The sequence below is a fragment of the Phocoena sinus genome, chromosome 19 (genome assembly GCF_008692025.1).
Source record: "Phocoena sinus isolate mPhoSin1 chromosome 19, mPhoSin1.pri, whole genome shotgun sequence".
Lineage (NCBI taxonomy): Eukaryota > Metazoa > Chordata > Mammalia > Artiodactyla > Phocoenidae > Phocoena > Phocoena sinus.
In genome coordinates, this window is record NC_045781.1 from 54,616,929 (window position 1) to 54,639,928 (window position 23,000).

Below are 23,000 nucleotides of genomic sequence, written 5' to 3' on the forward strand. Positions count from 1 at the left end.
CCCTTCTCCACTCCACACCTGAGTTCCTCGGGGCTGTTTGGAGCAGATTTGATAAGCTGGGGTCCCCTGCGACAGGCTAGAGATGGTCTGGACGACGAGCTGCCACCAGGCCCGTTGGCAAGGGACACAGCGTGGGGCCGCCTGGGGCCAGAGGTGGGGCTGAGCGTCCTGGGAGCCAGGGTGGGGCAGGCGGAGGGGGAAAGGCGCCTTGAGAGAAACGGCTTCCTGCCGCAGGCTCCAGGGGAGACCTTTGTTTCTGGAGCGAGATGGGGGGTCTGAGCAGTTCCTGCAGCGCCCCAGGGAGCTTGAAAGGGGAGCGGCAGGTGCCTGTGGATTATTCATCCTCATTCGGGCAGCTGGGTCTGGGAGGAGGCGGCAGTGGTGAGCGTCTGTGAGTGTGGGTGGGCGGACTTACCACTAGCAAAGCCCAGACCTCTAAAGACCTTTGGGTGTCTTCTTTCCAACGTTCCCCAGATTGTGAGCTGTAAACATCCCCTCCTTGGGATGCTAAACAGGTTTTCTGCCCAAAACCGTTCACACGGCTCAGAAAGGTCGGTGAAATGCTGCTTTGAGCACAATTAAACAGGCTTCGTTTCTGCAGGACTTGTCAGCACTTTTCACCAGGTGATGCGGATCAGGGGAACCTCCAAGACAGAGTTTGCAGGGCCTTTTCCCAGAAGCCTCTTGACGAAGCCGGCGCACTCTGTAGGCCGGCATCTCTCAGTGAGGGAACTGGGCCCAGAAAGGGAAGGTCATCAGAACCTGCACAGAGCTCAGGTCCCTTGGCGTCCGCCGCCAGCGCCCCGCCGCCAGCGCCCCGCCCCGCCGTGTCTGCGTTCTGAGGCTGCCGCCTGCGCCTTCCCCGGCGTGGGTGGCCTTCTCGTGTTCCGCCTCCTCTGAGGAAGGACAGGAGGATCCCAGGTCTAGAGTGAGAGCAGGGAGGGCAACCCGCACCCCCAGCAGAGCCCAGGACCCAGCAGGCAGGGATGTCTCGGGAGAGTTCTGCTGACAGCCTGTCATATACGTGGGCTGTTCCCCTCGCTTTTCCCAGCCCCCGGTTTAGCCCCATCGGCTCCTGATGTGGTGGGCAGGCTCTGGGAGAGGAAAGGGGTGGCGAAGCACGGTGAGGGGGTCGGACAGACGCACACACATGGAACCCTCTGGAGGGGGCGGCATCCTTCACCTGCTGTTCCCGCACCTGTAAAGCCGGGGTCACAGTGTCAGCACATAGGGTGGAAAGAGAAGAGGCCCAGGAGGTGTTTTCCCAGCCACACTGGGCTGTGCCCGCTAGGGAGGGAAGGAGGGCGGGAGGCACGGGACAGGCCAGTCTCTGAGTCCCTCTCATTCTCTGTCTCTGCAGCCATGTGGACACCAGGGAGCTGTGTGGTAGGTGCTGGTTGTGCAGGGACAGAGGCTTGGCTGGGGTGTGTTTTCTGTGAGGGGAGGGGACTGGGGAGAGGCAATGAATGAGGGGCACAGATGGGATTGGTGGGAGGGCCCAGGGGGAGGGGCATGGTCCTCCTATGACCTGTGACCCCTGCCTTCCTTTCCCCCAGATTACTTTGTGGACCACATGGGGGACTACGAGGACGTGCTGGCCTCCCTGGAGACCTTGAATCATTCTGTCCTGAAGGCCATGGGCTACACCAAGAAGGTCAGCGGGTGTGGGTGGCCCTTGGGGGTCCGAGGGCTCGAGTGCTGGTTTGGGTCTACATTTCCCCAGAACGTCCTCACGCAAGGGTGCCTGGATTTGTGATGACAGGTGTTGGGTGAATCTGGCTCTGAAGTGGGCTTTGCTTGGGGCTTCTAGAGAGAGTGAGGGAAACTGTGAAGTGCCTGGAGTGCCTTGCTGATCGGCACTGTCTAGCAGTGTCTGGTTCAGAGCACGAGGCCTTTTTCCACAGTTGAGCTTGGTCCTGGGATGGAGTCCTAGAAAGGGAGCGGCAGTCACCCTGAGGACCCCAGGGTCCTCGGACAGGTGTCAGACCTGACGATGCCACGCCCTTTACAGGGTTACGGGTGGGGTGGGATGGGAGTGGACTTGAGCATCTGAACTTGACCGGGAAGCTGAGGGTGTCTGGGGTGAGAACGCCGTGTCCAGACGAGGAGACGTGAGCTGGGCAGTGGATCCATTAGGAGTGTTGGGAGGGAGCCAGGGGCAGGACTCCGCGTGTCCTGGAGAGAGGGCTCGGGTGTGGCTTCAGAGTCTGTGCCCGCAGGCCTGTCACCTCCTTGTTGGCATTTATGCCCTGGAGGAGGGCGGAAGGAGGGAGATGGGGCAGGTTGTGGGCTGGGCGTCATTGTAGCTCAGATGGGCATAAGCGGCCCGCCTCCCAGCTGTTTCCCACCTGTGAGTCTGCACCGACTCTGGCTGGTGCTTCTGGGGGGAGCAGTGGAGTGTGTTCCTTCTCTGTATCCACGGAGAAGAGTCACCGTGAATTTCCCGAGGCTCTATGACAGAGCCTCTATTAAACGCTCACTTAATCCCCCCAGCAGCCCTGTGGGTAACGACAGTCAATCATAGCTATAAGTGACATAACCATGGAAACATAGCTTTCATAACTATGGAAACAGGCTCGGAAAGATGAACCCTGTAGGGTCGTGGCCAGAGAGCCAGAGCTTCCTGCTCAAATGGGAGGGGAAACTGAGTCAGGGACCTGGCCGGAGGTATGGAGCACAGCATGGGACCAAGCTGACCAAGGCGTGTAGGAGGGAGTGGGCCGCGCTGTGATGGACATGTAATGCCCAAGGGCGTGCAGCCTGTCTGAGCTGTGGGAGCTCAGGAAAGACCAGCCCCACCTGCTGGTTGAGGCCAGGGAGCTTAGCTGATGAAGTCAGCCAGACCAGGCTGAAGGACCCCAGCCAGTCACTTCTCTTTCTGAACCTCAGTTTCTCCATCTGTGGAATGGGAGCATTCATAGAGGGCAGCATGGAAAGCCCCCAAGCTCTGGAACCCTTGTGCAGTGTGTCAGCCCCAGCCCCTCTCCTCACGGCTGAGTGAGGCACACTGGTTGCCCACGTGGGACTCCTTGCGATTGAACTCACCGCCTTGAGCCTCAGTTTTCAAATCTGGGAATGGAGCCACTGCCCAGCAATGTTGTCTTCCGTATTAATAAAACGCATACTTGTTTCTTGGTCTTCGGGCATAACTATTCAGAGATGTGACACAATTCTCTATCAAGAGACGATTTTATTTTATTTTTTAAATTTTATTGGAGTATAGTTGACTTACAATGCTGTGTTAGTTTCAGGTATACAGCAAAGTGATTCAGCTGTACATATATTCATTGCTTTTCAGATTCTTTTCTCATATAGGTTATCACAGATTATTGAGTAGAGTTCTCTGTGCTATACAGTAGGTCCTTGTTGGTTATCTATCTTATATGTAGTAGTGTGTGTATGTTAATCCCAAACTCCTGATTTATCCCCCCCGCCTCACCACGTTTCCCCTTTGGTAACCGTAAGTTTCTTGTCAATACCTGTAAATCTGTTTCTGGCTTTTTTAAATCTCTTCAAAATACTGTGTTTTTTTGGTTGTTTAAAACTTTCTATCAGAGTATACTTGGTTTACAATGTTGTGTTAGTTTCAGGTGTACAGCAAAGTGAATGTTATATGTATATATCCATTATTTTTCAGATTCTTTTCCCATATAGGTTGTTACAGGATATTGAGTAGAGTTCCCTGTGCTATGCAGTAGGTTCTTATTAGTTATCCATTTTATTTATAATAGTGTGTATATATTAATACCAACCTCCTAATTTATCACTTGCCCCCACGTTTCCTCTTTGGTAGCCATAATTTTGATTTTGATGTCTGTGAGTCTGTGTCTGTGTTGTAAATGAGTTCATTTGTATCATTTTTAAAAAAATTAGATTTCACATATGAGTGGTATCATATGATTGTTTTTCTCTGTCTGACTTCCTTCAGTTAGTATGATCTCTAGGTCCATCCATGTTGCTGCAAATGACATTATTTTGGGTTTTTTTATGGCTGAGTAATATTCCATTGTATGTATGTGCCACATCTTCTTTATCCATTCCTCTGTCAGTGGACACTTAGGTTGCTTCCATGTCCGGGCTATTGTAAATAGAGCTGCAGTGAACATTGTGGTACATGGCTCTTTTTGAGTTATGATTTTTTCAGGGTATACGTCCGGAAGTGGGATGGCTGGGTCGTATGATAGTTCTATTTTAGTTTTTTGAGGAACCTCCGTACTGTTCTCCATAGTGGCTGTGCCAATTTACATTCCCACCAACAGTGCAAGAGGGTTCCCTTTTCTCCACACCCTCTCCAGCATTTGTTGTCTGTAGACCTTTTGATGATGGCCATTCTGACCGTGTGAGGTGATACCTCTTTGTAGTTTTTTTTTGTTTTTCTTTTTGGTTTTTTGGCTGTGTTGGGTCTTTGTTGCCGCGCGCAGACTTTCTCTAGTTGCAACGAGCGGGGGCTACTCTTCGTTGCGGTGTGCAGGCTTCTGTTGTTGTGGAGCACGGGCTGTAGAGCACAGGCTCAGTAGTTGTGGCGCACAGGCTTAGTTGCTCTGCAGCATGTGGGATCTTCCCAGATCAGGGGTCGGACCCATGCCCCCTGCATTGGCAGGCAGGTTCTTAACCACTGCGCCACCAATCCCTCGGATTGTAGCTTTGATTTGCATTTCTCTGATAATGAGCGATGTTGAGCATCTTTTCATGTGCTTTTTGGCCATCTGTATGTCTTCTTTGGAGAAATGTCTGCATTGATCCTCTGCCCATTTTTTGATTGGGTTGTTTGGTTCCTTTTGATATTGAGCTGTGTGAGCTATTTGTATATTGTGGAGATTAAGCCCTTGTCGGTCGCTTCGTTTGCAAATATTTTCTCCCATTCTGTGGGTTGTCTTTTTGTTTTGTTTATGGTTTCCTTTGCTGTGCAAAAGCTTTTAAGTTTCATTAGGTCCCACTTGTTTATTTTTGGTTTAATTTTCGTTAGTGTAGGAGGTGGATCAAAAAAGATATTGCTGCGATTTATGTCAAAGAGTGTTCTGCCTATGTTTTCCTCTAAGAGTTTTATAGTGTCCAGTCTTACATTTAGGTCTTTAATCCATTTTGAGTTTATTTTTGTGTATTGCGTTAGAGAATGTCCGAATATCATTCTTTTAAGCTGCTGTCCAGTTTTCCCAGTGCCACTTATTGAAGAGACTATCTTTTCTCCATTGTACATTCTTGCCTCCTTTGTCATAGATTAGGTGACCATAGGTGAGTGGGTTCATCTCTGGGCTTTCTATCCTGTTCCATTGATCTGCATTTCTGTTTTTGTGCCATTACCATACTGTTTTGATGACTGTAGTTGTAGTATATTCTGAAGTCAAGGAGCCAGATTCCTCCAGCTTGTTTTCTTTCTCAGGACCGCTTTGGCTATTCGGGGTCTTTTGTGTTTGCACACAAATTTAAAAATGTTTTACAGGGAAGCCCAGCCATTGATAATTTGATAGGGATTGCATTGAGTCTGTAGATTGCCTTGGATAGTACAGTCGCTTTGACAATATTGATTCTTCCAGTCCGAGAGCGTGATATATCTTTGCATCTGTTTGTGTCATCTTCGATTTCTTTCATCGGCGGCTTACAGTTTTCAGAGTACAGGTCTTTTGTCTCCTTAGGTAGTTTTATTCCTAGGTATTTTATTCTTTTTTTTTTTTAACATCTTTATTGGGGTATAATTGCTTTACAACGGTGTGTTAGTTTCTGCTTTATAACAAAGTGAATCAGTTATACATATACATATGTTCCCATATGTCTTCCCTCTTGCGTCTCCCTCCCTCCCACCCTCCCTAGGTATTTTATTCTTTTTGATGTGATGGTAAAAGGGAGAGGATTTTAACATCTACCGATACAACCTAAAGCAGTTTGCAGGATTTTTGCTGTTAGAGTGTACCAAAGGCTGCATGATTTCCTAGTGATGGTGGTGATGCTATGATAGGTTGTCACAATGGTGACCGGCATTTCTTGCATGTTTTCTAACCAGTTTTGTTGGGAGAAGTGCAGCTCGTTGATTATTTCAAATATGTCTCTTGCATCCATTGATTTAGGGCGACTCACTTGCTTTTGTAGATAGGCAGTCATAGTATCATGGTTAACCAGTGTAGTTACTGTCTTCATTTCTGATATGTGTTCCTCCTGTTTCTCTGTTGTGTCCTGCTGCGTTTACCCTGAATTCTCACACATTGTAATGGCGCTACGTCAGACATCCTTGTTTTGCTCCTGAAGTTCAAATGCATCTCTCTAGTAGTTCTTCACTAATTATAATATTAATAGCAGCTCTTATTTTAGAAGCCTCTTCAGTCTGATAAAAAATACTTCTGTGTTCCCTTCGTTAAATGTTGCCTTAGCGGGTGGTAGTGAATTTTTTTTTCAAATGCCTTTTTGGTATATTTTTTCAGGGATCATATGATTTCTCTTACACTGTTGATGGGGTGGGTTCTGTTATTAGATTCTCTCCTATTGAACAGTCCTTAGCTTCCTGTGATAAACCCTAACTGGCACATTATTCTTTTACCACATTGCTGAATCTTGTCACTAGCTGAGTGTTTTATCTCTGTCTCTATCAGGAATTGAGATTGGGTGATAGGGAGTGAATTGTAGGTGGTTTTGAATATCTTTCTTCTATGTGTGAATCAGCTTCTCTAACTTAGAGTCATGTTTCTATTCAAAAATAGAAAGAATTAATCCATAGGCTTGGGTGGAGGTACTAAACAGGGGAAGGGGATTATTATAATAGTGATTTTAAAGTCAATCCTAATTTTAGGTAAACTTTTGGTGTCCATTTTTGTATATTTTTAAACAAAACTGCCGTGGACATGTTCAGTTTTATGATCGATGATGCATAGTATGTTCTTATGATTTTTGTTTTTTTAATTCTAAAACATCGAAACAAAACAGGCACATGACGCAGATGACGTTTAATAAAACATCTGCTGTTACAGCTCAGGTCTTGATTTAAATGTTGTACTGTTTTGCTGCATTTAAACTTCTACTTAACAGAGTTTTGCCTGTTTTAATTAGTTGTTTCTAGAAACGAGCCCCTGACACGTTTATTTAAATTTAATTTATATAGTATGTTTTCTCCTGTATTTATTTTTTAATTCTTTTCTTTCCTTAAAAAAAAATCTTTTGTATTGAAGTATAGTCGATTTGCAATATCGTGTAAGATTCAGGTGTACAGCACAATTCAGTTTATATACATATATATATATATATTCTTTTTCAGATTCTTTTCCCTTGTAGGTTATTAGATAATATTGAGTAGCATTCCCTGTGCTATACAGTAGGTCCTTGTTATCTGTTTTATATATAGTAGTGTGTATATGTTAATCCCAGCTTCTTAATTTATCCCTTCACCCACCACCCTTTCCCCTTTGGTAACCATAAGTTTGTTTTCTGTGTCTGTGAGCCTCTGTTTTGGAAATAAGTTCATTTGTGTCTTTTTTTTTTCTGTTAGATTCTACACGTAAGCGATATCATGATATTTGTCCTTCTCTGTCTGGCTTACTTCACTTAGTACGATAATCTCTGGGTCCATCCATGTTGCTGCAAAGGGCATTATTTCATTCTCTTTTTATGGCTGAGTAATATTCCATTGTATATATGTACCACATGTTTTTTATGCATTCCTCTGTCAGTAGACATTGAGGTTGCTTCCATGTCTTGGCTATTGTAAATAGTGCTGCAGTGAACATTGGGGTGCATGTATCTTTTTTTTTTTTTTTATTGGAGTGTAGTTGGTTTACAATGTTGTGTTTCAGGTGTACAGCAAAGTGAATCAGTTATACATATACGTATATGCACTCTTTTTAAGGTTCTTTTCCCATATAGGCCATTAGAGAGTACTGAGTAGAGTTCCCTGTGCTGTACAGTAGGTCCTTATTAGTTATCTATTTTATACGTAGAAGTGTGTACATGTCAATCGCAATCTCCCAATGGATCCCTCTCCCCCCTTACCCCCTGGTAACCAGAAGTTTGTTTTCTACATCTGTGACTCTGTTTCTGTTTTGTAAAGAAGTTCATTTGTACCCTTTTTGTAGATTCCACATATAAGCGATATCATACGATGTTTGTCTTTCTCTGTCTGACTTAATTTCACTCAGGATGACAATCTGCAAATGGCATTATTTTGTTCTTTTTTTAATGGATGAGAAATATTCCATTGTATATATGTAGCACATCTTCTTTATCCACTCCTCTGTTGATGGACATTTAGGTTGCTTCCATGTCCTGGCTCTGGTAAATAGTGCTGCAGTGAACACTGGGATGCATGTTTCTTTTCAGATAATGGTTTTCTCCAGGTATATGCCCGGGAGTGGGATTGCTGGATCATACGGTAGTTCGATTTTTAGTTTTTTGAGGAACCTCCATTCTGTTCTCCATAGTGGCTGTATCAATTTACATTCCCACCAACAGTGCAGGAGGGTTCCCTTTTCTCCACACCCTCTCCAGCATTTATTGTTTGTAGATTTTTTTTGATGACGGCCATTTTGACTGGTATGAGGTGATACCTCATTGTAGTTTTGATTTGCATTTCTCTAATAATGAGTGATGTTGAACATCTTTTCATGTGCTTTTTGGCTATCTGGATGTCTTCTTTGGAGAGATGTCTGTTTAGGTCTTCTTCCCGTGTTTTGATTGGATTGTTTGTTTTTGATACTGAGCTATGTGAATTGTTAATATATTTCAGCATTTAATTTCTTGTCAGTCGCATTGTTTGCAAATGTTTTCTCCCATTCTGTGGGTTGTCTTTTCGTTTTGTTTATAGTTTCCTTTGCTGAGCAGAAGCTTTTAAGTTTAATTAGGTCCCGTTTGTTTATTTTTGGTTTTACTTTCATTACCCTAGGAGGTGGATCAAAAAAGATACTGCTGCGATTTATGTCAAAGAGTGTATGTACTGCCTATGTTTTCCTCTAAGAGTTTTATAGTGTCTGGCCTTACATGCAGGTCTTTGATCCATCTGGAGTTTATTTTTGTGTATGGTGTTAGAGAATGTCCTAATTTCATTCTTTTAAACTGCTGTCCAGTTTTCCCAGCACCACTTACTGAAGAGACTCTCTTTTCTCCATTTGTACATTCTTGCCTCCTTTGTCATAGATTAGGTGACCACAGATGAGTGGGTTTATTTCTGGGCTTTCTGTCACGTTCCATTGATCTATATTTCTGTTTTTGTGCCGGTACCGTACTGTTTTGATGACTGTAGTTGTAGTATATTCTGAAGTCAAGGAGCCTGATTCCTCCAGCTGTTTTTCTTTCTCAGGACTGCTTTGGTTATTCGGGGTCTTTTGTGTTTTCATACAAATTTTGACATTTTTTGTCCTAGTTCTGTGAAAAACGCCATTGGTAATTTGATAGGGATTGGACTGAATCTGTAGATTGCCTTGGGTAGTATGGTCATTTTGGCAGTATTGATTCTGTATCTACTACTGAATCTACTGTATTTATAGTTTTTATCATTATTATTTCCTACCACCTATTTCCTTTGGTTTATTGTTGTTGCTGTATACTTTTTCATATGTGAAAAGGAATGCTTACATTTTTTTGGATAATAAAGTTTGAAAGTTTAGAAATCTACCTTTGAATGATACTTTCACTGCAGTGATAGATTTTAGTATATAGGATTAATATTTCCTCTCTCAATATTCTCTAATAGTTTGTTATATCCTCACTTCTCATTTCATGGTATTAGGATAAAACCAAGTAACCAGTAGTTTGTATTCTATTTTTTTTAATTTTTTGAGATTTCTTCACTGCATATTATTTTGACTTAAAAAATTTTTTTCTCAATTTGGTTGTGCAGGGTCTTAGTTGCGGCAGGCAGGCTCCTTAGTTGTGGCATGCAAACTCCAGCAGCATGCATGTGGGATGTATTTCCCTGACCAGGGCTCATACCCAGCCCCCTGCGTTGGGAGCGTGGAATCTTATCTACTGCGCCACCAGGGAAGTCTCATATTATTTTGTTTTTATAATTCTCCCATGGATACTTGGGAAGAAGATGTGGATCATACTTTGAGAGTATAAAATCTGAAAATAACTATCTCTTCTTTGTTGTGAAATATATGTTGTTAAAAGACAACTTTGAGGAAAAAAAAAAAAAAAAAAAGACAACTTTGGGGCTTCCCTGGTGGCGCAGTGGTTAAGAGTCCGCCTGCCGATGCAGGGGACGCGGGTTCGTGCCCTGGTCCGGGAAGATCCCACGTGCCGCGGAGCGGCTGGGCCCGTGAGCCATGGCCGCTGAGCCTGCGCGTCCGCAGCCTGTGCTCCGCAACGGGAGAGGCCACAGCAGTGAGAGGCCCGCATACCACAAAAAAAAAGACAACTTTGTAAAAAGGTAAAGTTGTCTCTTGTACAAATATAAAGTATACACATGTGAAAGATTTTATTTAACTCCTTAATTTGAGAACCAGTAGGATGTTACACTGTGTCCAGGGGAAATTCAAAGAACATTTGCCATGTATATAGGCAACCAGGAATTCTGAGATGAATCTGTGAATAAATGCAAAATTGGTCACTGTCCACAGGACTATAGTCAGTTGAATTCTGCGAGACAAAATTCATATGCATTTCTGTGGATGAGAATTATTTGCATTATTGTCAAGTTTTTACATGCTAGAGTTTTTTTGTTTTGTTTTTAAAATTTATTTTTTTGGCTGCATGGGGTCTTCATTGCTGCACGCAGCCTGTCTGTAGTTGCGGCGAGCGGGGGCTACTCTTCGTTGCGGTGGCTTCTCTTGTTGCAGAGCATGGGCTCTAGGTGCACGGGTTTCAGTAGTTGAGGTGCGTGGGCTCAGTCGTTGTGGCTCGCGGGCTCTAAAGCGCAGGCTCAGTAGTTGCGGCACACGGGCTTAGCTGCTCCGCGGCATGTGGGATCTTCCCGGACCAGGGCTCGAACCCGTGTCCTCTGCATGGGCAGGCGGATTCTTAACCACTGCACCACCAGGGAAGTCCTACATGCTAGAGTGTTAAAAGTAGCTCCCAAACAAGGAAAGACCTAGATAACCTAGAAGGGTGTATTAGACGAGGAACCAGTCATCTTTTTTGCCCATTTTAAAGACTTTCACATTTTCCCAGTAATGCCCTTTACAATAGACATTTATTATTTCTATTTTATCTGTCCTGTGGGACACTGGTGAACTAATTTCTCACACTAAATTGTGTTTTGACATTTAATCTTTAAAATTCTAATATTTCCTTCCTGTTTATTTAGCCATGCCATTTGACGCCTATAGACCTTGTTGTAATACTTTTGTTACCTAAATGGTACATATTCAATATTCAAAATTTAGGAAGTAGAGAAAAATATAAAGAAAACTTTCAAATCACTTCTAATTCCCACTATCTCTAACCACTGTTACCACTTTATTACCATTGAGCCTTTTTTTCTATGGGTATTTCTCTAATACACTTAAAATCATTCTGTGTACAAAAATTTTTCTGCTTTTTTTCACCTAACATTTTAACAGACACCTTTCCCATGTTAATAAAACTGTTTAAAAGTATCATTTTAAATATTCTTCCTTAAATTTACATACTATTCCTGTTCTTGAGGATGTTAGATTATTTCCAGGGTTTTGCTATTATCAATTAACACCAGCCTTGGGACATCAGTATTTGTCCACATTTTGCGTTATTTCTTAAGAATAGATTATCGGAAGTAGAGAATTACTGGACAGTCTAAGGCTCTTGATATAAAGTAGAATTGCCTTATAAAGTGGTTTTATTCATCTAACCCCGCATAGCCGTACTTGTAGCAATATCCTCTCCCATTGCACAAAGATTTAATAATGCCCCAAGATTTAATAATGCACGAAGATTTAATAATGTCATGTGCTTGTAATGCATTATGCCTTCTGCCATTTATTCTTACCCTTTTAATCTTACGTAATGCTTTCCCATTAACTTCTACTTTGATCGTGGTATTGCAGCCTGTCCCAGTCATTCGATCAAATTTGGCAGCAGAATCTTTGCACAGGCTTTTCTTTGCAAATCCTTTGGTGCTCCTTTGCTTTATATACGCTTCCAGATGGACCTCGTTTGGTCAGATCTGGGACTGTGTGTTTACGTGGGGCAATTTAGGCAGATTTTCTTTGTTGTTCTGATCTGTCTGGCCTGGCTGCTGTCGTAATCTTACACGCTTCCCATTTTTTAATGATCCTTCGTCTTTCTTGACATTTTCCCTTTTGGTAGTCTGCTTTGTTTATGGCATTGATTATGATTTCAAAGGTAAACATTCTAGTTTTCATTTTACTAGGGACTTCTAAAACATACATTGTTAACACTCTTAATCCTGCTTTTTTTTTTTTTTTTTTTTTTTGCGTACGCGGGCCTCTCACTGCCGTGGCCTCCCCCGTTGCGGAGCACAGGCTCCGGACGCGCAGGCCCAGCGGCCATGGCGCACGGGCGCAGCCGCTCCGCGGCACGCGGGATCCTCCCGGAACGGGGCACGAACCCGCGCCCCCCGCATCGGCAGGCGGACTCCCAACCACTGCGCCACCAGGGAAGCCCTTAATCCTGCTTTTATACCTGGCTAATAAAGAACACTTTCTATTCCCTCTTGTGAAATTAAAACAATTTTTGAGATGATTGGCTCTTTTTCCATACTTTGACACTCTTATTCCCTGAGTCCAATGTGATTAAAATTTAACTATGAGTGGTCAATGTTTTTATTTCCTAACCTCTGTAACCTTCATTTTCATTCGGGTGATCACCCTCACTTTTTTTCCACAACTTCCCTATTCAAGAATATTTTTCTGTGATTCAGCCCTAGAAGATTTGGGAGAAATTCCTAGGCGTTCTTTGCCGGAAAGGTGCTCATTTGATAAACTTTCAGAGATCTGCAGATTTCTGAAGGTCTCCCTGTTACCCTGCGTGTGAATAACTTGTCCACATGTTGCGGAATTCCCAGCTCTGCCTCTTTCCCTCTGAAATCTGCGGAGCTGGCCTGTCGGCTGAGGCATCAGTGGTAGCGGAGGACAAAACTGTACAAGCTGCATTTTGACTCTTTTGAAAATCTTGTCTTTTTTTAAATTCAACTAACCAGTTACACTTATTGATCCCTGACTGCACCCTGAGTCACTCATCTGGGTGCTTTGAACATACTCACTTTAGCTCCTTTTTCTGCTTGATGGCTGGCTTCTAGCAGCCTTTCTCTTTTTGTTCAGTTTTGGTTTTGTTTTTTTACCTCGTTCTGTCTTCCTGTTCTTTGGGCTCATTTGTCCAGAGTCCATCGATCACTGGATTGCATGTGAGTTCAGCTGTCTGCTAGGAAGGATAATTGATCACTGCAGTGCGTTAGGCTGCCGGAACCCGGCATGCTTTCTGCCGTCGGCTCCTTCCCCGTTGGGGCCTGCCGCCAGCGCGCCTGGTCTGATGGGTGGCGCAGGAGGTCCACCTCCACACCTCCCCGTCTGCGTGCACCTCTCGGCCCCTCTCCACCCATAGCCGTGTTCCCCTGCTCCCCGCCCTGGCCTCCATTTCTCAGTCTCTCTGTCTGTAGCCGTGGTTCCCTTGTGCAATTATTGCTAATTAATTCCCAGTCAGAGTGATGGATGGTTTAATTTTCTTTCCTTGAGAGCCCTTGCCTGGCCGGGGACTGGGCAGAATTCCAAGGTGCCGGGGCAGGTGGCTCAGGAGGGTAGGGTCTTGGTAGGGGAGGCCAGAGAGCAGCACAGGGCTTGAGGGACCAGCTTCCCAGCACAGTGTCATTTTTTTTTTTTTTTTGCGGTACGCGGGCCTCTTACTGCTGTGGCCTCTCCCGTTGTGGAGCACAGGCTCCAGACGCACAGGCTCAGCGGCCATGGCTCACGGGCCCAGCCGCTCCGTGGCATGTGGGATCCTCCCGGACCGGGGCACGAACCCGTGTCCCCTGCATCGGCAGGCGGACTCTCAACCACTGCGCCACCAGGGAAGCCCCCACCTTTTTATTTTTAAAGGCAAAAGTTTATTGTTTATTTAGGGGACATACAGAACACTTAGGAGATGCAGAATTCCCCTAAGGAGAGAGATGGGATCTCGCTGTGTTGCCCAGGCTGGGGCGCTGTGGTCATTCCCAGGCGCTGTGCCACTACTGATGAGCACAGGTGGGTTTTGGGGTTTTTGTTTTGTTCTTTTATTGAAGTATAGTTGATTTTCAGTGTTGTGTTCATTGTTTCTGGTGTACAGCAAAGTGATTCAGGTATATGTGTATATATTCAGTTATATATACTTTTTCATATTCTTTTCCATTATGGTTTATCCCAGGAGATTGGATATAGTTCCCTGTGCTATATAGCGGGACCTTGTTGTTTATCCATTCTATGTATAATAGTTTGCATCTGCTAACCCCAAACTCCCACTGCATCCCTTCCCCAACCCCCTCCCCCTTGGCAATCACAAGTGTGTTTTCTATGTCTGTTTCTGTTTCATAAATAAGATCATGTATGTCATATTTTAGATTCCACATATAAGTGATACACGGTGGTATTTGTCTTTCTGACTTCACGTAGTATGATACTCTCTAGATGATCTCTGCAAATGGCATTATTTCATTCTTTTTGGTGGAGTAATGTTCCATTGTATATATACATATACCACATCTTCTTTATCCATTCCTCTGTCGATGGACGTTTAGGTTGTTGCCATGTCTTAGCTATTGTAAACAGGGCTTCTGGGAACATAGGGGTGCATGTGTCTTTTTGAATTATAGTTTTGTCCAGATATATGCCCAGGAGTAGGATTGCTGGATCATATATATGGTAGTTCTATTTTTAGTTTTCTGAGGAACCTCCATACTGTTCTCCACAGTGGCTGAACCAATTTACATTCCCACCAACAGAGGAGGAGGGTTCCCTTTTCTCCGCACCCTCTCCAGCATTTGTTGTTTGTAGACTGTTTAACGATGGCCATTCTGACCGGTGTGAGGTGGTACCTCACTGTAGTTTTGATTTCCATTTCTCTAATAACCAGTGGTGTTGAGCATCTTTCCATGTGCCTGTTGGCCATCTCTATGTCTTCTCTGGAGAAATGTCTATTTGGGTCTTCTGCCCATTTTTCGATTGGGTTGTTTGGTTTTTTGTTACTGAGTTTATGGGCTGTTTGTATATTTTGGAAATTAAGCCCTTGTTGGTCACATCATTTGCAAATGTTTTCTCCCAGTCTGTAGTGTCTTTTGTTTTCTTTCTTTCTTTTTTTTTTCTATGGTTTCCTTTGCCGTGCAAAAGCTTATAAGTTTGATTAGGTCCCATTTGTTTACTTTTCCTTTTACTTCTGTTGCCTTGAGAGACTGACCTAAGAACACAGTGGTATGTTTGATGTCAGAGAATGTCTTGCCTCTGTTCTCTTCCAGGAGTTTTATGGTGTCATGTCTTGTGTTTAGGTCTTTAAGCCATTTTAAGCTTATTCTTGTTTATGGTGTTAGGGTGTGTTCTAACGTCACTGATTTGCCTGCGGCTGTCCAGCTTTCCCCGTACCACTTGCTGAAGAGACTTTTTCCCCATTGTATATTCTTGCCTCCTTTGTCGAAGATCAACTGACCGCAGGTGTGTGGGCTTACTTAGCACAGTTTTGACCTGCTTCTTTTCTGACCTGGGCTGGTTCATGCCTCCATAGGCAACCTGGTGATCCCCTGCTCTCGGGAGGTCACCACGTTGATGCCGAACTTAGGGCCTAGTGCACTGCAGCCTGGAACTCCTGGGCTCAAGTGATCCTCCTGCCTCAGCCTCCCAGGAAGCTGGGACTGCAGGCGTGTGACACCATGCCTGGCCCAAAGAATCCACCTCAGAGGAGGAAGGAAGGAAGGAGGCTGTGAATTCTTCTTCCCTAATACTTTATCCCTGTCCACAACATCAAGAACACCACCACCATCACCATCTTCATAACCATTACCATTACTGCCATCTTCACCACCACCATTACCACCACCATCTTTACCATCATCACCACCATCACCTTCATCATCAGCATCCTCTTCATAATCATCACCACCACCATTACCGCCATCTTCACCATCATCACCATCATTACCACCACCTTTACCACCACCATCATCACCACCATCATCACCACCATCACCACCACCATCACCACCACCATCACCACCATCTTTTTTTACATTTTTTATTTATAATTTAGTTACTTTTAATTATTTTTATTGAAGAATAGTTGATTTACAATGTATTAATTTCTGCTGTACAGCAAAGTGACTCAGTTATATACTGCATTTTAAAAATATTTTCCATTATGGTTTATCCCAGGAGGTTGGATATAGTTCCCTGTGCTATACAGTAGGACCTTGATGTTTATCCATTCTATATATAATAGTTTGCATCTGCTAATTCCAAACCCCCACTCCCCCTCCCCCTTGGCAACCACCAGTCTGTTCTCTATATCCATGAGTCTGTTTCTGTTTTGTAGGTACGTTCATTTGTGCCGTACTTTAGATGCCACATATGAGTGATATCATATGGTATTTCTCTTTCTCTTTCTGACTTACTTCATTTAGTATGGTAATCTCTAGTTGCATCCATGTTGCTGCAAATGGCATTATTTTGTGTTTTTTTTTTATGGCTGAGTAGTATTCCATTGTGTATATATATACCATATCTTCTTTACCCATTCATCTGTCTATGGACATTTAGGTGGTTTCCATGTCTTGGCTATTGTGAATAGTGCTGCTGTGAACACAGGGGTGCATGTATCTTTTTGAATTATAGTTTTGTCCGGACATATGCCCAGGAGTAGGATTGCTGGATCATATGGTAACTTCATTTCTAGTTTTTTGAGGAACCTTTATACTGTTCTCCATAGTGGCTGCACCAACTTACATGTCCACCAACAGTGTAGGACGGTTCCCTTTTATCCACACCCTCTCCAGCATTTGTCATTTGTAGACTTTTTAATGATGGCCATTCTGATGGGTGTGAGGTAGTACCTCATTGTAGTTTTGATTTGCATTTCTCTAATAGCAGTGTTGAGCATTTTTTCATGTGCCTTTTGGCTGTTGCATGTCTTCTTTGGAGAAATGTCTGCTTAGATCCTCTGCCCATTTTTGGATTGGGTTGCTTGTTTTTTTTGTTATTGAGTTGTGTGTGCTGTTTGTATATTTTGGAGATTATGCCCTTGTTGGTCGCATCATTTGCAGATATTTTCTCCCATTCTGTAGGTTGTCTTTTCGTGTTTTTTTTTTTTTATGGTTTCCTTTGTGGTGCAAAAGCTTGTAAGTTTGATTAGGTCCCATTTGTTTATTCTTGTTTTTACTTCTGTTGCTTTGGGAGACTGACCTAAGAAAACATTGATACATTTTATGTCTTTGGGAGAGTGACCTAAGAAAACATTGATACATTTTATGTCTTTGGGAGACTGACCTAAGAAAACATTGATACATTTTATGTCAGAGAATGTTTTGCCTATGTTCTCTTCTAGGAGTTTTATGTCATGTCTTATGTTTAAGTCTTTAAGCCATTTTGAGCTTACTTTTGTGCATGGTGTGAGGGTGTGTTCTAATTTCATTGATTTACCTGTGGCTGTCCAGTTTTCCTAGCACCACTTGCTGAAGAGACTGTCTTTTTCCCATTTTATATTCCTGCCTCCTTTGTCAAAGATGAATTGACCGTAGGTGTGTGGGTTTATTTCTGGTCTATCTATTCTGTTCCGTTGATCTGTGTGTCTCTTTTTGTACCAGTACCACATTGTTTTGATTACTGTAGCTTTGTAGTATTGTCTGAAGTCTGGGAGAGTTATGCCTCCTGCTTTCTTGTTTTTTTTCCCCCCTCAGGATTGCTTTGGCAATTCTGGGTCTTTTATGGTTCCATATAACTTTTTCGATTATCCTAGTTCTGTGAAATATGTCATTTGATAGGGATCACATTAAATCTGTAGATTGCTTTGGGTAGTTTTGTGATTTTTTTTTTTTTTTTTTTTGTGGTACGCGGGCCTCTCACTGCCGTGGCCTCTCCCGTTGCGGAGCACAGGCTCCGGACGCGCAGGCCCAGCGGCCATGGCTCATGGGCCCAGACGCTCCGCGGCATGTGGGATCTTCCCGGACCGGGACACGAACCAGCATCCCCTGCATCGGCAGGCGGACTCTCAACCACTGCGCCACCAGGGAAGCCCTAGTTTTGTGATTTTTAACAATATTCTTCCAATCCAAGAACATGGGATATCTTTCCATTTCCTTGAATCCTCTTTAATTTCCTGTATTAATGTTTTATAGTTCTCGGCATATAAGTCTTTCAGCTCCTTGGTCAGGTTTATTCCTAGGTTTTGTGTGTTTTTTTGGTGCGATTTTAAAAGGTATTGTTTTTTTTGCATTCCCTTTCTGATGTTTCATTGTTAGTGTAAAGAAATGCAACCGATTTCCAAATGTTAATCTTGTATCCTGCTACTTTACTGAATTCCTTTATTAGATCTAGTAGTTTTTTCTGTGGGAGTCCCTTAGGGCTTTCTATTTATCGTATCATGTCATCTGCATATAGTGACAACTCTACCTCTTCCCTTCCAATTTGGATACCTTTCATTTCCTTTTCTTGTCTGATTGCTGGGGCTAGGACTTCCAATACTATGTTGAACAGAAGTGACCCACCACCACCTTTCTCATCATCATCACCATCATCACCATCACCATCATAGCAGCCACTGTATACTGAGTATTTGCTATGTGACAAACACAGTGCTGAGCGTTTTATATAATTTTTTCATTCAGTCCTTACTACAGTGCTATGAGATAGCTACTACAGTGATTTCTGTTGTGGTGTGGAGGTCACAGTACTAGTAATTGGTGAAGCCGGGGCTCAAACCTTGGTCTCTTGAGTCCATACCCCTGCCTTCATGCTGGAGCCCTGTGATACCCCCATCCCAGTGCAGAGACACCCTAGGTGTCCCCCCACCCCTGTACCAGTTCTCCACCCACGATCCCTCCCCAACTCCTTTCCCCTCTGTGCCCCTTGCCTTCCCGCCACAGGTGTATGAGGGTGGGAGCAACGTGGACCAGTTTGTGACACGCTTCCTCCTGAAGGAGACGGCCAATCAGATCCAGTCCCTGCTGAGCTCGGTGGAGAGTGCGGTGGAGGCCATCGAAGAGCAGACCAGCCAGATCCGGTGCGTCGATGGGACCTTGTGGGGGCCTGTGGGAGTGGGCCGTGGGAGTGGGCCGTGTGTGCGCTGACCTGCTGCCTGGTGGGGACGTTCGTGTGCTTGGGGGCTGGGTGACCTTGGGGAAGCCGCTGTTCCCCTCTGTGCCTCCACTTCCCCAGCTCTTTAAGTGGGGACGATTATATACCCGCCTTCTCACAGAGTTACGACTAGTTCCTAGGCTCTGATCAATTTGGCCACATTTCCATATCGCTCACATTATTGTTCAGCTAAAACTATTCTGTTGTTTGACTCATTTTTTAAAACCTGGGAATAAATTTAGGAGACTCTGGTGGCTGTTACCATCATTCGAAAACAAGTATCACATGCTGTGAGTGAAGAAATTAAAAAACAAGCGCTGTTGGTGCCTGCAGTCAGCTTGGACCCTGAGGCCTGCTCCCTCTTTGTCAGAAGGAGAGGCTGTGAGATCATAGATGGGCATTGAAAACAGGAGCATCAAAGCATGACCTCAGCACGATTGAAAGAGCAGTGAAATGGAGGGGTTTTCTCCCAATGTTAGTGAGTGTTATTTAAAGCCTTGTTTGTGGGTCCTTGAAGCCATGGAAAAGTACCTGGGGTCCCCCCTCTTTGCAGGGGGACACTGTTGGGGCGGTGAGATGGGGGTCCGGAGAGTTAGCAGTCTCCTTCCGGCCTGGCAGGGCCAGCCCCTGGGGGCCACGAGCCCTCCCATTTGCTGTCTCAAGTTCCGGCCAACTCCTCTGTGCCGGTTCTTCCCGCGGTTTCCCAGGCAGAGACCCAGCACAGCAGGGTGTTGGTTGCTGGGCCTGGGGGTTTGTGTTTTTTTGGTTGGTGGGGGGCTTGTCCCAGTCAGATATGACTGCAAAGGCTGCTCAGTGATGCTGTTCGCAAAATGCCTTTGTTCTGAACACCTGCAGCCCGGTCACCTAGGATATGCACAGTACAGATTCCTGGGCTCCGGCCGTGGCCGCTGGATTAGGGTCCCTGGGAGCTGAGCCCAGGACTCTGCATAGCTGGTCAGTCTTGTGATTCGGAGGGTTCCCAGGGTTAACAGCCTCAGCTCTGGAAGTTGTCACATAGATTTTCTTCATTTTTCTTTTTTTATCACTATCTTGATTTTAAAACCTGCGGTTTCTATCCTGTTGCAGAACAGATAGGACCGCTGCGTGATTTTCAGAGCCGATTTCCTGCGCTTTGCCAGTTCCGTCACGTGTCAGCCGTTACACCTGCCTGCCCCATTTTTGGAAGCTTACTTGGGGATGTTATTGGCAGGGGTGGCACATCTGCGATGGGGAGACACATCTGAGGTGACAGGCACTGCCACCTCAGACTGCCCAAATCTCACCTGTTTCGGCTCTCAGCTGCAGGTCCCCTGAGCATCCTCTTTCCCAGGCCTGGGGACGTCGTGACCCAGGCACGAGCCACTGGTTCAGACCCTGCCGCCCTTGGGGGACTCCCACTGTTCCCTCTCGTGGTCTGAGTTTGTTGAGGCGCCACGACTGACACCTCAAGGACTCTGCCAGCCTTTCTCCTCCCTTGGGGCGGGGGTTGGCCCCTCTGCACAGGGAGGGGGCTGCTGGCTTTCAGGCCTCACAGGAGGCAAATTCCAGAACATTAGCAAGGCAGCCCTGGGGACCAGGCGTGTCGGCCGTGCACACAGGAGTGTGTGTGTGTGTTGGGGGGATATGTACGTCTGTGGTGGGTTTTCCAGCATTTTTGCACATGGGGGTTTGGGCATTTGTTGAGTCACTACCACGTGCCGGGCACAGTGTTTGGTGGGCTGTGTGTGCACGTCAGGGATGCCGGGTGCTGTGCGTGTGTGTCCACATCAGTAGCGTGCGTGCCGGGTGGCGTCACGACAGGATGGGGCCAGGCTGAGGTCAGGATCACGGGTCTTTGTCAGATGCCCGCTGTCGACTGTGTCTTAGGGCTTCCTGTTTTGGACAGGGGGCTTGTTAGCCAATGCAGGCCCCCCACCCCAGAGGGCAGTGAACGCTGAATCGGCTCCCAGCGAGGCCGGCAGGGCCGGGGAGAGGGGCAGCCGTGGGCTGTGGGGAGGCTGGGGGCCTGGCTCAGCCTCGCCCGGCCCTTGGAACTAAACCTCCCGGGAACAGGGTCTGGGTTCCTGGAAAGGATCTGAGTTCGATCCCAACCCGCCCCGCTTGCAGCGTGGCCTTGGCCAGTGGGCCTGGTGTCCCCCTTTGTAAAACAAAGGCCACGATGCTCACTTCACAGGGCCGGGGCTCCACGGAGTGAGTTCTGTGCACATTTCAGCCCCCAGTCGCTGCTTAATGTTTGTCGAAGCTGCCACAGGCGGCCAGAGCCCCCCTGCAGCCCCCCTCATAGTGTGTGTTGCCCCACTCCTCTGCAGACAGAACCACAGCAAACCCAGCCACAGCATGGTGGAGACCTGGTCTGGGAGCTCCACTCCCGTCTACGCCCACAACCACAAGCTCATGGCCGTGGAGCAAGGGACTAGCTTCCCACTTGGTGAGCGAGCAGTGGCCCAGAGTGGGGGGCACTGGCTGGGGGGTCCTGGGGGGAATTCTGAGAGTGGTCCACATGGGGCCTGAGCCTCCCATGGGGACCGAGCCTGGGAGGGCTGGGGACAGGTCTCAGCGCCGGGGCGGGGCCGGGAGCTCCCCTCCACCTTAGGCCTGGCCCTGCCCCCTGCCATTCAGCATCTCTGTTCTTCTTCCCCAGTCACCTCAGACTCCAGGGAGGAGGGCCTGGAAGCCCAGGTCAGCAGGTTGGCGGGGCTGATAGGACGGCTGGAGAGCAAGGTGAGCCCACTGAGCCCTCGCCTCTGTCCCTGCATCCACCCTCCGCCCTCCCAGCCCCCAGGGAGTGCAGAGTGAGGCCAGAGCTCGAGACGGAAGTCAGGAAGCCCTGGAAAGGACATTCCCCAGGTGGAGGACTAAGGGTGGACGCCGGGAACGGGTCCATTGTACAGGAGCCGAGGAGAGGAGCGGCTGTGGAGGGTGGGCGGGCAGCCAGGAGGGGCGTCTCGAGGAACAGAAAGTAGACGGCAGGGCCACGGGCAGCAAGGGGACAGAGCTTCAAGGAGGCGTTAAGGCGGCGGCGTGGTCTGGGCAGGTGGTAGCCTAGACCCAGCAAGGTGGTGGGTGAGGGATGGTGATGTCCCAGGAGAGATTAGAATGACCGGCAGCGTGAAGTTTCTTAAAATGTGACGTGACACATCACAAGTGATGGAAAGTGGCACAGCCTTTATGGGATCGTGTTTCGGAGAACATTTCAACGGCTCGGTAGGCACTCAGGATACGATTGTGTTCGCTTTGCAGGGCTGCCAGAACTGGGGCTTAAACCCCGGCATTTATTCTCTCACACGTCAAGGCTAGAAATCTGAAATCAGGATGTTGGCGGGGCTGGTTTCTTCTGAAGCCTCTCTCGTTGGCGTGTAGACAGCCGTCTTCTCCCTGTGTCTGTGTGTGTCTGTGTCCTGATCTCTTCTTATAAGGCCACCAGTCATATTGGATTAGAGCCCACCCTTATTCTAACTTAATCACCTATTCAAAGGTCCTGTCTCCAAATATAGTCACGTTTCGCGGTACTGGGGATTGGGACTTCAACATATGAATTTTGGGGGAACACAGTTCAGCCCATAACGATTATCATTCGTTGGAAGAAAGAAAATAATTTGCCTTAAGGTTTACCAACAGGCTCCAGTATCAGACTGCCTGTATTTGAATCCTGGCTATACCACTTAACAGCTGTGTGACCTTGGGCCAGTGACCTACCCTCTCTGAACCTGAGTCCTCCTCTAACCACAGAGAAAATAATCAGAATGGCACCTCTCACAGGGTCATTGTGAGGATTAAATTAAATGATGTCTTAATGGCTTAGCACAGAGCCTGCTGCATAGTTAGCATTTAATATTAACA

General features: G+C 46.0%; 1 protein-coding gene across 1 annotated transcript in view; it reads left to right on the top strand.

Annotated features, from left to right (window-relative positions):
* Window positions 1-23,000, top strand: part of NECAB2 (N-terminal EF-hand calcium binding protein 2) — a 38,030-nt gene that overhangs the window by 8,743 nt on the left and 6,287 nt on the right. Inside the window, 5 exon segments of the mRNA XM_032614864.1 lie at window positions 1,361-1,386; window positions 1,557-1,654; window positions 18,950-19,086; window positions 21,470-21,588; window positions 21,802-21,881. Coding sequence (XP_032470755.1) covers window positions 1,361-1,386; window positions 1,557-1,654; window positions 18,950-19,086; window positions 21,470-21,588; window positions 21,802-21,881 — 460 coding nt within the window.